The sequence below is a fragment of the Pristis pectinata genome, chromosome 12 (assembly GCF_009764475.1).
Source record: "Pristis pectinata isolate sPriPec2 chromosome 12, sPriPec2.1.pri, whole genome shotgun sequence".
Lineage (NCBI taxonomy): Eukaryota > Metazoa > Chordata > Chondrichthyes > Rhinopristiformes > Pristidae > Pristis > Pristis pectinata.
The window spans coordinates 4,952,070-4,968,300 of record NC_067416.1 but is presented as its reverse complement, the minus strand read 5'-3'; the positions used below and the strand labels follow the sequence as shown (position 1 = coordinate 4,968,300).

At 46.9% G+C, this 16,231-nt stretch overlaps 1 protein-coding gene across 1 annotated transcript in view; it reads right to left on the bottom strand.

Moving 5' to 3' along the window:
- The window catches only part of abcc2 (ATP-binding cassette, sub-family C (CFTR/MRP), member 2), an 84,047-nt gene that overhangs the window by 55,962 nt on the left and 11,854 nt on the right, over positions 1-16,231 (bottom strand). Inside the window, exons 4-9 of the mRNA XM_052027106.1 lie at positions 13,819-13,956; positions 10,272-10,394; positions 9,872-9,927; positions 7,627-7,852; positions 4,806-4,984; positions 2,141-2,318 (exon numbers count right to left, since the gene is read on the bottom strand). Coding sequence (XP_051883066.1) covers positions 2,141-2,318; positions 4,806-4,984; positions 7,627-7,852; positions 9,872-9,927; positions 10,272-10,394; positions 13,819-13,956 — 900 coding nt within the window. The remainder of the gene's footprint in view (positions 1-2,140; positions 2,319-4,805; positions 4,985-7,626; positions 7,853-9,871; positions 9,928-10,271; positions 10,395-13,818; positions 13,957-16,231) is intronic.

Below are 16,231 nucleotides of genomic sequence, written 5' to 3'. Positions count from 1 at the left end.
TTTCAAAGCACTGGTTAGGCCACACCTGGAGTACTGTGTGCAGTTCTAGTCACCACACTGTAGGAAGGATGTGGTTGCACTGGAGAGAGTGCAGAGGAGAGTCACCAGATGTTGCCTGAATTGGAGGACTTTAGTTATGGGGAGAGATTGGAGAGGCCTGGCTTGTTTTCCCTGGAGTGAAGGAGGTTGAGGGGTGACCTGATAGAGGTATAGAAGATTATGATTTACTCATTCATTCTGGTTCTCTGTTCTGGTCAGTCAATCAATCCACTTATCATGTAAACGTTCTGTTTAAATCCCAAATTATTGTCATTGCAGTGGTAGAGTAGATGCACATTGCGACTAATAATGGACTGGAATGGAAAAGGGTTTTCTTTCTATTTACACTGGTAAGATCAGCATTTATTGTCCATCCCTAATTGCCCTGGAGAAGGTGTGAGTGAGCCGCCTTCTTGAACCACTGCAGTCCTTCTGGTGAAGTTGCCCCCACAGTGCTGTTGGGGAGGGAGTTCCAGGATTCCGATCCAGTGGCAATGAAGGAACAGCAATGGAATGGGCAGGAACATGAGAAGCTGCAGAGAGTAGTGGACTCTGCCCAATACATCACGGGCACATCCCTCCCCACCATCGGGAGTATCTACAGGAGGCGCTGCCTCAAGAAGGCAACATCCATCATCAAAGATCCCCACCATCCGGGCCGTGCCATCTTCTCACAGCTCCCATCGGGCAGGAGGTACAGAAGCCTGAAGTCCCACACCACCAGGTTCAAGAGCAGCTACTTCCCTTCGACCATTTGGTTCTTGAACCAACCAGCACGGCCCTAATCGCTACAGTTTAGCAACACTATGACCACTTTGATCACTTTGCACTAAAATGGACTTTGTTATTTTTTTGTTCTAACTGTCATCTATCCACAAGGCACAAGTCAGGAGGGGGAGGGAATACTCTCCACTTGCCTGGATGAGTGCAGTTCCAGCAACTCTCAAGATATTCTGCACCGTCCAGGACAATGTGACCCATTTGATTGGCAACCCATCCATCAACCTAAACAATCCCTCCCTCCACCATATAATTTAATATAAATTAAACAAAAATTGTTTAATTTATGTTTTTCTTGTGAATGCTGCTTTTCTGATGCTCTGTGCCTGTGAAGCTGCTGCAAGTAAGTTTTTCATTGCACCTGTGCTCACATGGACGTGCATGTGACAATAAACTCGATTTTGACTTTGAATTTGAGATTTCCAAATCGGGGGTTGAATACCGTCCTGTGGAGGTGTTCCCCTGTACCTGCTCCTTTTATCCTCCTTGGATGTGGAGGTCAAAGGTTTGGGAGTCTGGGTGAGTAACTGCAGCGCGTTTGTAGATGGTACATACTGCAGCCACTGTGCAGCAGAGGTGTAGGGAGGGAGTGTTTAGGTTGGTGGATGGGTTGCCAGTCAAACAGGTCACATTGTCCTGGACGGTGCAGAACATCTTGAGAGTTGCTGGAACTGCACTCATCCAGGCAAGTGGAGAGTATTCCCTCCCCCTCCTGACTTGTGCCTTGTGGATAGGACAGGAGAACTCAAAACATCTACTCCCCTTGATCCACACTTGTTTAAGGTTGCACACCCCAGCCCCTTGATCTTCCCCACCAGTGGCGCGTAAAGTAGAGCAGCTTCCTCGCAGCTCCAGCGACCTAGGTTCAATCCTGACCTCTGGCGCTGTCCGTTTGTGGAGTCTGCATGTTCTCCCTGTGATCGTGTGGGTTTCCCCCTCAGGTGCTCTGGTCTCCTCCCACATCCCAAAGACGTATGGGTTGACAGGTTAATTGGCCGCTGTAAATAGCCCCGAGAGTGTAGGTGAGTGGAAGAATCTGGTGGGAGATAATGGGAATGTGGGGAGAATGAAATGAGATTACTGTAAATGGGTGGTTGATGGTCCAGCAAGTGGGCTGAAGGGCCTTTTTCCCTGCTGTACTTCCCTATGAACCAATGATTGTATAACTTCTATCCTCAGTACACCAATGTCCCAGTGTCAGATCTCCGCTACTGAGGCAAAAGTAGAAGAAGCTAGAGGAACTCAGCAGGTCAGGCGGCGTCTGTGGAGGGAAATATTCAGCCGGCGTTTCGGGTCGAGACGCTGCTCTCTGGTACTGCACCTTCTTGTAGACAGCCGCAATGATGGCCGTCCGTACCCGCATGCCAAGCAGGAAGCAACTATTGAAGTACTGCTGCAACATCATTGACTGAATGATGGCCAGGATAAACAGCAGCACAGCGTACAGGTACCCCTTCCACTCGTAAATGGACTTCTCTTCGGCAAAGGAAACCATCAGCCTATTAAAGAAGAATAAAAAGCAGTTAAAACAAAGGCAGAGTTCATTATGTAATCACCATATCAATCGATGCCCACTGATTTTTTGACTTAATTTGTGACTATTATGGGACTAACTTGGATAGGGCATCTTGGTCAGCATGGACCAGTTGGGCCAAAGGGCCTGTTTCCTTGCTGTATGGTTCTATGACTCATGAGTTCAGCAGATTTATCAACTGCAGGGGCGTCAGGGTCTGGGGATCGGTCTAATCCTTACCTAACACCCACATGGAATGCACTCAGCTTCTTTAGACACTAACCAATGGCTGGTGGTTCCCAATCCCTCCATCCCTAGCTCCCCTCATCCTCTCTGTGCCTCCTTACTCCGACGCCTGTCCCTGCCCGTCTCTCTCTTAAGAACATAGAACAGCACAGGAACAGGCCCTTCGACCCACGATCTTGTGCCGACCCAATTAAACGTAATTAAACGCCTAACTAAACTAATCCCTTCTGCCTAAACAATGTCCATAACCCTCCATTCTCTGCACATCTATGTACCTATCTAAGAGCCTCTTAAACACCTCTATCGTATCTGCCTCCACCACCAGTCCTGGCAGCACATTCCAGGCACCCACCACTCTCTGTGTAAAAAACTTGCCCCGCACACCTCCTTTGAACTTACCCCCTCTCACCTTAAATGCATGCCCTCTAGTATCAGACATTTCAACCCTGGGAAAAAGATACTTTGTCTGTGCCTATCATAATCATATATCAACTCTCCCCTCAGCATTTGCTGCTCCAGAGAAAACAACCCAAGTTTGTCCAACTTTTCCTCATAGCACATGTTCTCTAATTCAGGCAGCATCCTGGTGAACTTCTTCTGGACCCTCTCCATAGCCTTCACTCATTGCACTTACTGGGAGAAATTGCTGTGTTTTCTGTGTCCTCTGCTCCTCACTAAGTAAATTGATTTTGCTTGTCCCGCAATACCCTGTTGTACTTCCAGCCCTACCTAACACATTGGCTAGGGTAGCGATGGCAGCAGGTTTTCTGTGGAAGATACGCTACTGGTTCTGAGGGAGAAAAGCTGAGATAATGTTTCATCAGACACAATCTGGATTTCTATTGTGTGCTTACAGTTCTTCACAAGAGTACAATCAAACAAAATTTAACAGTGAATCACTTGGAGTCATAGAGCAATACAGCACTGATACAGGCCCTTTGGCCCAACCAGACCATGTGTCCACCAAGCTAGTCCCAATTTCCTGCATTCGGCCCATATCCCTCCAAGCCCCGCCCCTCCATGTACCTGCCTCACCCACTTCCTCTGGCAGCTCGTTCCATATACTCACCACCCTCTGCGTGAAAAAGTTGCCCCTCAGGTCCCTTTTAAATCTTTCCCCTCTCACCCTAAACCGACGCCCCCTAGTTTTGGACACCCCTACCCTAGGGAAAAGACTGTTACCGTCCACCTTATCTATGCCCCTCCTAATTTTAAACACTTCTATAGGGTTGCCCCTCACCCTCCTATGTTCGAAGGAATAAAGAGCTAGCCTGACCAACCTCTCCCTATAACTCAGGCCCTCTAGTCCTGGCAACATCCTTGTAAATCCTTGGGGTAGGCACGGTAGTGTAGTGGTTAGCGTAACGCTATTACAGCACCAGCGACCCGGGTTCAATTCCGGCTGCTGTTTGTAAGGAGTTTGTACGTTCTCCCCATGTCTGTGTGGGTTTCCTCCGGGTGCTCCGGTTTCCTCCCACATTCCAAAGACGTACAGGTTAGGAAGTTGTGGGAGGGCTATGTTGGCGCCGGAAGCATGGCGACACTTGCGGGCTGCCCCCAGAACACTCTACACAAAAGATGCATTTCACTGTGCGTTTCGATGTGCTAATAAAGATATCTTATCTTATCTTAAAATCTTTTCTGCACTCTTTCCAGTTTAACTATCTCCTTCTTATAACAGGGAGACCAAAACTATACACAATACTCCAAGTGTGGCCTCATCATTGACTTATGCAACTGCAACATAATGTCCCGACTCTATGTCTTGACTGATGAAGGCCAGCCTGCTAAATTACCTTTTCCACCACCCTTAAAGAGATGTTAGATAGGGTTCGCATAGATATTTACATAGCGTTAATGAAAGAGGAAGGTTTTAAGGAACATCTTAAAATAGGAAGGAAATTCCAGTTGGAGTTTTTGATACTAGTGTGAAGGTGTGGAAGGTAAACAGCCTAAAAATACTGTATATGGGAAGAGGGAGCACAGAATAAAGGAAAAGACCTGGGAGACACAAGAGACTGTAGATTCTGAAGCTGGAGCTGCCCGGGAAACCCAGGCAGCATCTGTCGGGGGGAAAGGAATTGTCGACGATTCTAATCAAGACCCTGCTTCAGGACCATCAGGAACTGGGAGAGATGGAGGAGGCTTGGGTGAAGCACAAACCAGCATGGACCAGCTGGCCGAATGGCCTGTTTCTGTGCTGTAAACTCTGCATCATGCCACTCACTTCAGTAGCTGGGGGTTGACAAACAGCAGGGAGTCATGGCAGACTTTAAAAACCATGCCCTTGAGGAGGATGCGCCAAAAAGTTTTCAACAGGGCGAGCACCAACCACCCTGACGCACCCCTCGATGCTGACTCCTCCTTCCCGGCCTTCGTCTTTTTGTCTTCCCTTCTCTTTTCTTCCTAAACAAGGGGGAAGGAAAACAAAATAGAGTACAGTCAAAACGGGGCAGCAGTATAACAAGACATCTGAGTCCTCCACTTGCCAACCTGTGTCAGGTAGCTGACCGTCATGTGTTTATAGGCAGCTTGCTAAGAACTGCAACAACTCTTACATTCAGAACCAATAGTTGCTGCTAACCATTGCTGCAAACAACCTGTTGGAAGACATGAGGTTTGGCCTTCATCATGAAGAGATTTGAGTCAAGGACTAATGATATCTCACTGCATTTATAAAGGGCTTTGGCAAGAGTACTGTTGTGGGTCTTAATCCCACTCCAAAAATCTAGCTGAACGTCCAGGGCAATACCAAGGGACTGCCGCATGGGCAGAGGGGTCATCAACACGGTACAGTGATGAAACTATTACAGCGCCGGTGACTGGGGTTCAATTCCGGCCGCTGTCTGTAAGGAGTTTCTACGTTCTCCCCGTGTCTGCGTGGGCTTCCTCCGGGTGTTCCGGTTTCCTCCCACATTCCAAAGACATACGGGTTAGGAAGTTGTGGGCATGCTATGTTGGTGCCAGAAGCGTGGCGACACTTGCAGGCTGCCCCCAGAACGTTCTACACAAAAGATGCATTTCACTGCGTGTTTCGACGTACACATGACTAATAAAGGTACTTATATATCTATCTATCTTTTGGCTGGAATTTTAAAAGAATGTCCATTCCGTGAAGCACTGTGGAACGTTTTAAACCTCTCACTTTGAATCTTATATCTAAGATCTCTCCAGCTTGATGCATCACATAGAAAAGGTATGAAGGACCATTTTCAGAGTTCAATAATACTCTAATAATCTGTTATCCAACCATCCAGAAATCCCGGACACACACGAGACTGCAGATGCTGGAATCTGGAGCAAAACACAAGGCGCTGGAGGAACTCAACGGGTCAGGCAGCATCTGTGGAGGGAAGTGGACAGTTGACATCTCGGGTTGAGAACCTTTATCTGTCTGGCCAAAATATCGACTGTCCATTTCCCTCCATAGATGCTGCCTGACCTGCTGATTCCTCCTGTACTTTGTGTGTTGCATTCGGAAATCCCAATGGTATAGCATTTGGCTCATCAGATAAAGTGGCCTGTTATCCCTTCAATTCACTGGGGACCAGTTCCCACAGATCCATTCAATGGGGACCCAGTTCCCACAGATCCATATACTGGGGACCCAGTTTCCACAGATCCAGTCACCAGGGAATCGGTTCCCACAGATCCATACACCTGGGATCAGTTCCCACAGATCCATTCACTGGGGACCCAGTTCCCACAGATCCATTCACCAGGGAACCGGTTCCCACAGATCCATTCACCAGGGACCAGGTTCCCTCAGTCCCTTCCACTCACAGTGACAATTTCCATGTTATCTCCTGATTCACCAGCATCCCAGTTCCCGCTCTCCCATTCAACTCAATGGGACTTCAGTTCCTATGCTCACTTTCAACTGACCAGCATCCCATTTCCCACGCTCCCCTTAAACTTGTTCACTGGGAAATTACTATGAAACAGTGAGTTGGGCCAAAGGGCCTGTGTCTGTGCTGTATGATTCTGTGACTCTACTCTGTAACATCTAATAAAAGTGAATTAAAAATGTAGACACAATAGATTCAAGATCAATGTCCCTACTAGGGTGTCAGCTGTGACACAATTAGTTCATTTGCCTCTAACTCAGAAAACTGTAGATTCAAAGCCTACTCCTGAGGCTCAAGCACAAACGCAAACCGCTTCAAGGAACTAACACGTAAGTGGCACTGAGTTCAAGAGTCAGGAAGTTATGTTGCAGCTTTATAAAACTCTAGTTAGGCCACATCTGGAGTATTGCATTCAATTCTGGTCGCCCCATTACAGGAAGGATGCAGAGGAGGTTCACCAGGATGCTGCCTGGATTAGAGGGCATGTGCTATAAGGAAAGGTCGGTTGTTTTCTCTGGAGCGGCAGAGGCTGAGGGGAGACCTGATAGAAGTTTATAAAATTATGAGAGGCACAGATAGAGTAGACAGCCGGTATTTTTTTCCCAGAATCGAAAAGTCTAATTTGAGAGGGCATGCATTTAAGGAGAGAGGGGGAAGTTCAAAGGAGATGTGTGGGGCAAATCTTTTTACACAGAGAGTGGTGGGTGCCTGGAACGGGCTGCCAGGGGTGGTGGTGGAGCCAGATATGATAGAGACGTTTTAGACAGGGACATGAACGTGCAGAGAATGGCGGGATGTGGACCTTGTGCAGGCAGAAGGGATTAGTTTACTTAAACATCATTAGCTTAATTAGTTCAGCACAACACTGTGGGTCAAAGGCCCTGTGCTGTACTGTTCCATGTTCTATGCTCTAAGTGATGAGGAGAATGTGGATCTTGGTCATTCATGTTGGTAGATAACAGGAGGAGGCGGCTCCAAGAACATCCCCCAGATCTGATGAAGGATCTTTGACCTGAAGTATTAACTAGTTTTCTCTCCACAGCTGCTGCCTGACTCACTGAGTGTTTCCAGCACTTTCTGCTTTTGGTCTGCAAAGTTGCCGGACTCCCCGTGTGGTGGAGGAACCACATCTTCAGTCACGTGATCAAAGGGAATGGAACACAACGGGACACAACACAGGAGAGAAGGTGTCTCACTGACCATCACTAGGATATCTTGGCTGGCACTTCTGTTAAAACCATTTATTTGTTCAGCATCCTTGTGAGCTTGCTTCCTTTGCTTTTTTTCCCTCCTCCTCCGAGCCTTATTCAGCCCTTCCACCATGTGCTTCTCGAACTCAGCGTAAATGGTCTGACATTTATCCTCCTCATTCAGTTCCCACAGGTGCTTGGTCTCCAGGGGTTTTCTGTAACCTTTCATCATCATCCTGCCGGGATACACAACAATTTGATTACAGCAGAAATAAATAAATCTTACATCTGGGTAGACTGCCTGTTGTCACAGATTTGCCACGCTTCTGAGGTAAATTTGTTGGATTACAATCAGCAGACGTTTATAATGGGAACTGCATATGTAAACATGTCACGCTGTAATTACACTCCCACACCAGGCGAGGCACTGTAGCACCACGGTTTCATGACCATCCGCCTTGGAAGGTTCCGCGGGGAAACTCATGACCGTCCTCCTGACCAAAGTAGAGGGGATCCCGAACTCACCGCCTGAAAAGGTGAAAGCAGCAAAGAACTTTGCCACACTTAATGAGCACCTGAAAGAGCCATGAACTGCAGACCTTGGATCAATAGCTGGGAAGTGGTTTCAACCTAAAGTCCGTTTTTGACTGGCATGAACATGAGGGGCCAAATGGCCTCCTACTCAGAAAATAAGGAGATTATTAACCTTGCACATGATGATTGGCTCATTCTATAGATGTATGGTGGAGAGCATTCTGACTGGTTACATCACAGCCTGGTATGGAGGCTCCAATGCACAGGATTGCAAGAGGCAGCAGAGGGTTGCAGACTCAGCCAGCTCCATCAGGGGCACAACCCTCCCCACCATCGAGGACATCTTCAAGAGCTTGAGGCACCACCACGAAGGACCCTCAACATCCGGGACATGCCCTCTTCTCATTACTACCATCAGGGAGGAGGTACAGGAGCCTGAAGACCCACACTCAACAATTCAGAGACAGCTTCTTCCCCTTCACCATCAGAACAGTCCATGAACCCATTCACACTATCTTGTTATTCATTTTCTTTGCATTATTTATTTATTTTTGTAATTTGGTGATTTTTATGTCTTTGCACTGTACTGCTGCTGCAAAGCAACAAATTTCACGTCATAATAAATCTGATTCTGAACGACTCAGTCATAGAGTCATAAAATATCTCAACACAGAAACAGGACCTTCGGCCCAACTGATCCATGCCGACCAAGATGCCCATCTGAGCTGGTCCCATTTGCCCATCTTTGGCCCGTATCCATCTCAACCTTTCCAAGTACCTGTCCAAGTGTCTATTAAATGTCATTATTGTACCTGCCTCAAGCACTTCCTCTGGCAGCTCGTTCCATATACCCACCACCCTCTGTGTGAAGAAGTTATCCCTCAGGTCCCTTTTAAATCTTTCTCTTCTCACCTTAAACCTCTGCCCTCTAGTTTTTGGTTCCCTTTCCCTGGGAAAAAGACAGTGTGCGTTCACCCTATCTATGCCCCTCATGATTTTATACACCTCTATAAGATCACCCCTCAGTCTCCAAGGAATAAAGTCCTAGCCTGCCCAACCTCTCCCTATAACTCAGACCCTTGAGTTCTGGCAACATCCTCATAAATCTCTGCTGAAAATAATTACCAAATGGCAGATAAATCAGTAGATATTTATTTTGAAACCCATTTTTCACTCCTTTCCTTTATGTTCTGGATATTATACAGGTGCTAGCCATTGGCTACATTTGTGAACCCTTTAAAGAGATCTGTTGGCTTTTACACCTCATGGAATGATACCTGAAATAGCTCATTCAGGTTCAGTAATTGGAACCCTGGCTCAGTTCCCCACCAACCCCGCAGAAACCGGGATATCTGTGATCTCGAAGACACAACAGACTGCAGACGCTGGAATCTGGAGCAAAAAGACAAACTGCCGGAGGAACTCAGCGGTTCAGGCAGCGTCTGTGGATGGTCAACATTTCGGGTCGTGACCCTTCATCTGTAATCTCCAGTTTCCACTTTTATTATCAAAGAACTCAACCATATAGTTCCTCACACCTGTGCCAACCCTTTGAAACTCTCTAATTAGTCTCCTTCAAATATTTATCAATTTTCCTTTAATAGTTACTAAAGAATCCTTCACATCACTGATTAATACCGTGGGTTTCAATTTTCACAAGATCCGACACTGTCATATTTGTCATAAAATCTCCAAACCAAAATTCAGAGAACTTCCCTTACCCATTGAACCAGCTGAATGTTATTTCACTGAGAAAAGATGCAGATAACTGTGGGTTCTGCAAAAGAGAAAACAGGACAATTTGTACTTGATATTACAGTAATTTATGCATGGAAGGTGCTTCACTCTGTATCTAACCTGTACTACCCTTGCCCTGGGAGTGTGTGATGGGACAGTGTAGAGGGAGCTTTACTCTGTATCTAACCCGCGCGGTCCCTGCCCTGGGAGTGTGTGATGGGACGGTGTAGAGGGAGTTTCACTCTGTATCTAACCCGTACTGTCCCTGCCCTGGGAGTGTGTGATGGGACAGTGCAGAGAGAGGTTCGTTATGCGATACTCCCGACACAAAGTATGTGACAAAGATGATGAAGAAGAGATACACAGAAGAAAACTGTAAATTACCTTCTCCGCACCTGCTCTTCTTTCTGCAGATACATCAGCGATGCTGGAGGCAACCAGTGACATGCACTTGAGACTGTAGGCGATACAGAATAGTATGAACCTTGGCAAATCAGGAGGACCACCCTGTGGAGGAGTGAGGAGCACAGGTAATCACTATTGAAATGGAAAAAAAATCCAGCTGGAAATCTGAAAATGATGCAAACACTCAGCAGGTCAGGCAGCATCTGTGGAGGGAGAAACACAGTTCAAGTTTCAGGCCAAAATTCTGATGAAGAGTCTTGGACCTGAAACCTTAACTGTTTCTTTTTCTGAAGGCTACCAGCATTGCTGGGCACCAGCGTCAATGGAGAAAGGGAAGACTAACGCATCAGATCCTTGAAGGACACATCACATAGAACAATATAGCATAATACAGGCCCTTCAGCACACAATGTTGTGCCGATCTTTAAACCTCGCTTAAGACTATCTAACCCCTTCCTCCCACATATCCCCTTATTTTAAATTCCTCCATATGCTTATCTAACAATGTCTTGAACTTGACCAGTGTACCTGCCTCCACCACCACCCCAGGCAGCGCATTCCATGCACCAACCACTCTCTGGGTGAAAAACCCCCCTCTGATATCTCCCTTGAACCTCCCACCCATTACTTTAAAGCCATGCCCTCTTGTATTGAGAGCATTGGCGCCCTGGGAAAGGGGCGCTGGCTGTCCACTCTATCTATTCTTCTTAATATTTTGTACACCTCTATCATGTCTCCTCTCATCCTCCTTCTCTCCAAAGAGTAAAGCCCTAGCTCCCTTAGTCCCTCCTCATAATCCATACTTTCCAAACCAGGCAGCATCCTGGTAAATCTCCTCTGCACCCTTTCCAACACTTCCACATCCTTCCTATAATGAGGCGACCAGAACTGGACACAGTCCTCTAAGTGTGGTCTAATCAGAGTTTTGTAGAGCTGCATCATTACCTCGTGGCTCTTAAACTTGATCCTACGACTTATGAAAGCTAACATCCCATAAGCTTTCTTAACTATCCTATCTACCTGCGAGGCAACTTTCAGTGATCTGTGGATATGAACCCCCAGATCCCTCTGCTCCTCCACACTCCCCAGAATCCTGCCATTAACCTTGTACTCCGCCTTGGAGTTTGTCCTTCCAAAGTGTACCACCTCGCACTTCTCCGGATTGAACTCCATCTGCCACTTCTCAGCCCAGCTCTGCATCCTATCAATATCCCTCTGCAATCTCCTACAGTCCTCCACACTATCCACAACACCACCGATCTTTGTGTCATCTGCAAACTTGCTAACCCAGCCTTCCACCCCCTCATCCAAGTCATTAATAAAAATAGAGGTCTCAGAACCGATCCCTGTGGGACACCACTAGTCACAGCGCTCCAATCCGAATGCACTCCCTCCACCACAACCCTCTGCTTTCTACAGGCAAGCCAATTCTGAATCCACTCGCCCAAGCATCCCTGGATCCCATGCCCTCTGACCTTCTGAAGAAGCCTACCATGTGGAACCTTGTCAAACGCCTTACTAAAATCCATGTAAACCACATCCACCGCACTGCCCTCATCAATCTTCCTGGTCACCTCCTCAAAGAATCCTATCAGGTTTGTGAGACATGATCTTCCCTTCACAAAGCCATGCTGGCTGTCCCTGATCAGACCATGATTCTCTAAATGCTCATAGATCCTATCTCTAAGAATCCTTTCTAACAGCTTACCCACAACAGACGTAAGGCTCACTGGTCTGTGATTCCCTGGACTATCCCTACTACCTTTTTTGAATAAGGGGACAACATTTTCCACCCTCCAATCCTCCAGTACCATTCCCATGGACAACAAAGACTCAGATCCTAGCCAATGGTTCAGCAATCTCTCCCTCACCTCGCGGAGCAGCCTGGGGAATATCCCATCAGGCCCCAGGGACTTACCTGTCCTAATATTTCTAACAGCTCCAACTCATCCTCTCTATTGATATCTACATGCTCTAGAACATTAACCTTACCAACACTGTCCTCAGCGTCATCAAGGCCCCTCTCCTTGGTGAATACTGAAGAGAAGTATTCATTGAGAACCTCACCGAATTCCACAGCTTCCAAGCACATCCTCCCACCTTTGTCTCTAATCGGTCCTACCTTTACTCTCGTCATCCTTCTGCTCTTCACGTACGTGAAAAAAGCCTTGGGATTTTCCTTAACCCTACTCGCCAAAGCCTTTTCATATCCCCTTATCGCTCTCCTCAGCCCCTTCTTAAGTTCCTTCCTTGCTACTCTATATTCCTCCTGAGCCCTTTCTGATCCTTGCTGCTTACACCTTATGTATGCTGCCTTCTTCCTCCTACCTAGTTGTTCCACCTCTCTTGTCACCCATAGCTCCTTCACCCTGCCATTCCTTCTCTGCCTCACTGGGACAAATTTATCCCTAACATCCTGCAAGAGATCCCTGAACATCGACCACATCTCCATAGTACATTTCCCTTCGAAAGTGTCATCCCAATTTACACTCCCAAGTTCATAGCCTCATAGTTTGCCCTTCCCCAATTAAATATCTTCCCATCCTCTTTGCTCCTGTCCTCGTCCATGACAATGCTACAGGTTGGGAGCGGTGGTCACTGTCCCCCAAATGCTCACCCACCGAGAGATCTGTCACCTGACCCGGTTCATTACCTAATACTAGATCTAATATGGCGTTCCCTCTAATCGGCCTGTCAACATACTGCGACAGGAATCCATCCTGGACACACTTAACAAACTCCGCCCCATCTAAACCTTTGGCACTAAGGTTGAAGTCTCCCATGATAACAACCCTGTTATTCTTACACCTTTCCAAAGTCTGCCTCCCAATCTGCTCCTCAGTATCCCTGCTGCTACCAGGGGTCCTATAGAATACTCCCAGTAGAGTAACTGCTCCTTTCTTGTTCCTAACTTCCACCAATGCTGACTCTAGAGAGGACCCTTTTATATTATCCACCCTTTCTGTAGAAGTCATTCAGCACATCCTGCCTCTACTGGCCAATTCCAGAGCCTCCTAAGCTACAGTATGTCACTTCAAACGCACATCTGTCTAGTTTTTCATTGTGTTAGTGGTTTCTGCCTTCACTACCTTTTCAGCAGGTAAAATCTATACATACCCTGCCCTCCATTGTAATAACTTCACCTTCTTGTAAACGTTCATTTGCAGTAGTGTAGTGGTTAGCGTAACGCTATTACGGCGCCAGCAACCCGGGTTCAATTCCAGCAGCTGCCTATAAGGAGTCTGTACGTTCTCCCCGTGTCTGCATGGGTTTCCTCCGGGTGCTCTGGTCTCCTCCCACATTCCAAAGACGTACGGGTTAGGAAGTTGCGGGCGTGCTATGTTGGCGCCGGAAGCGTGGTGACACTTGCGGGCTGCCCCCAGAACACTCTACGCAAAAGATGCATTTCACTGTGTGTTTCGATGTACATGTGACTAATAAAGAGATCCTAATCTTAACACGTTATCCATGTTGAATACTTGTCACTGCGGCCTGAACAGCACCATGATCGGAGCCAATTTCTCACCTGATCAACAGCCATTCTGATGAGAGTCTGCAGCATAAATATGTCACACAGAACAGACAGCAGCCAGAAGATGAAGAGGCAGGCAGAGTTTCTGTCGTCGACCCGTCTTCTCCCCTCGTGGATTAGCATCACCATCAACTGCAAAGCGGTGGAAACAAAGAAGAGGCTCAGTGCCACAGCCAAGTTCAAGTTCAAGTTATACTTTATTGTCAAACACACGGAGGAACGAAATGTCATTTGCCCCAGACTCTCACAACAGAGGACATACACAGAACAGAGGACATACAATAAACGTAGATGAAAAAATTTTGCGGTACAAATAATACAAACGGTATATACAGAATACAAAGTTAGTGCAGGGTTAGTGCAAAACTGAGTTGGACGAAGCAAATACAGAACTCAGTGTGTTGCACTAAGTGTATAAACACTTTCATCAGCAGCCAATGTTCTTTTATGCCGTTGTGCAAACCAGGGCTCTTGACGCGGTATTTGTCTGAAACTGCCTCCTGGGTATTCAGGAGCCTGACAGCCTGGGGGGATATCTGTTGTACGGTCTAGTAGTCTCCCTCTGCACACTCCAAAGTCATTTGATGAAAGGTCATCGACCTGAAACACCAACACTGCTTCTCATGCCACGGATGCTGCCTGCACTGTTGATTATTTCCAACACCTCCTGTCTTTATTTCAGCTTTCTACAGCATTCTTAAGCACAGGAGGAGGACCTTTGGCCCATTGTGCCTGTGCTGGCTCATTGACAGAGCTATCCAATTAACCCTGCTCTGTCCCCATTGCCCTGAAAAAATAATTTCCTTCCAATATTATCTTCTGCACTTATCATGGTTACTATTGCAAATGCTACCACTGCCCTTTGAGACAGTGAGATCCAGGTCACACCGATCTGTGTAAAATAAAATCCTCATTCCCTTTTGCTAAATTTTGTCAATTGGTTTTGTACCTTATTTCAGTAAAAATTAATTCTTTCTTTTTGCTCTGCCAAAAACCCCTTCATAATTCAGAACACGTCTGTCTGTAAGGGGTTTGTACGTTCTCCCCGTGTCTGCTTGGGTTTCCTCCGGGTGCTCTGGTTTCCTCTCATATTCCAAAGACGTACAGGTTAGGAAGTTGTGGGCATGCTATGTTGGCACCGGAAGCGTGGCGACACTTGCGGGCTGCCCCCAGAACACTCTATGCAAAAAGATGCATTTCACTGTGTGTTTCGATGTACATGTGACTAATAAAGAAATGTTATAAATCAGTATCTTCCGAGCTTCAAGTTCTGAGGAGTGAACATCACCAATAGCCTGTGCTGGTCCAACCACGTAGACACCACAGTCAAAAAAAGCTCACCAGCACCTCTATTTCCGCAGGAGGCCAAAGAAATTCGGCATGTCCCCATCGACCCTCACCAATTTTTATAGATGCACCGTAGAAAGCATTCTATCCCAATGTATCACGGCTTGGTATGGCAACTGCTCTGCTCGTGACCACAAGAAACTGCAGAGAGTTGTGGACACAGCCCAGCACATCACGGAAACCAGCCTCCCCTCCTTGGACTGTCCGACAATTCTTGCTGCCTCTGTAAAGCTGCCAACATAATCAAAGACCCCTCCCACCCTGGACATTCTCTCTTCTCCCCTCTCCCACTGGGTAGAAGATACAAAAGCCTGAAAGCACGTACCTCCACTGTAATAAGACTATTGAAATGGACCTCTTGTATAATAAGGTGGACTCTTGATGTCCCAATCTACCTCGTTATGGCCCTTGCACCTTATTGTCTGCCTGCAATGCACTTTCTCTGTAACTGTAACAATATATTCTGCATCCTCTTATTGCTTTTCCCTTGTACGACCTCGATGTAATGATGTGACGAAATGGTCTGTATGGATGGCATGCAAACCAAAGTTTTTCACTGTACCTTGGTACATGTTTTGGTAATAGTATTGGTATTGGTTTATTATTGTCACTTGTACCGAGGTACAATGAAAAACTTGTCTTGCATACCGTTCGTACAGATCAATTCATTGCACAGTGCACTGAGGTAGTACAGGGTAAAAACAATAGCAGAATACAGAGTAAAGTGTCACAGCTACAGGAAAGTGCATTGCAGGTAGACAATAAGGTGCAAGGTCATAACAAGGTAGATCGTGAGGTCAAGAGTCCATCTCATCGTATAAGGGAACCGTTCATTAGTCTTATCACCGTGGGATAGAAGCTGTCCTTGAGCCTGGTGGGACGTGCCCTCAGGCTCCTGTATCTTCTTCCTGATGGGAGAGGGATGAAGAGAGAATGACCCGGGGTGGGTGGGGTCTTTGATTATGCCGGCTGCTTCACCAAGGCAGCAAGAGGTATAGACATGAGTCCAAGGAGGGGAGGCTGGTTTCTGCAATGTGCTGGGCTATGTCCACAACTCTCT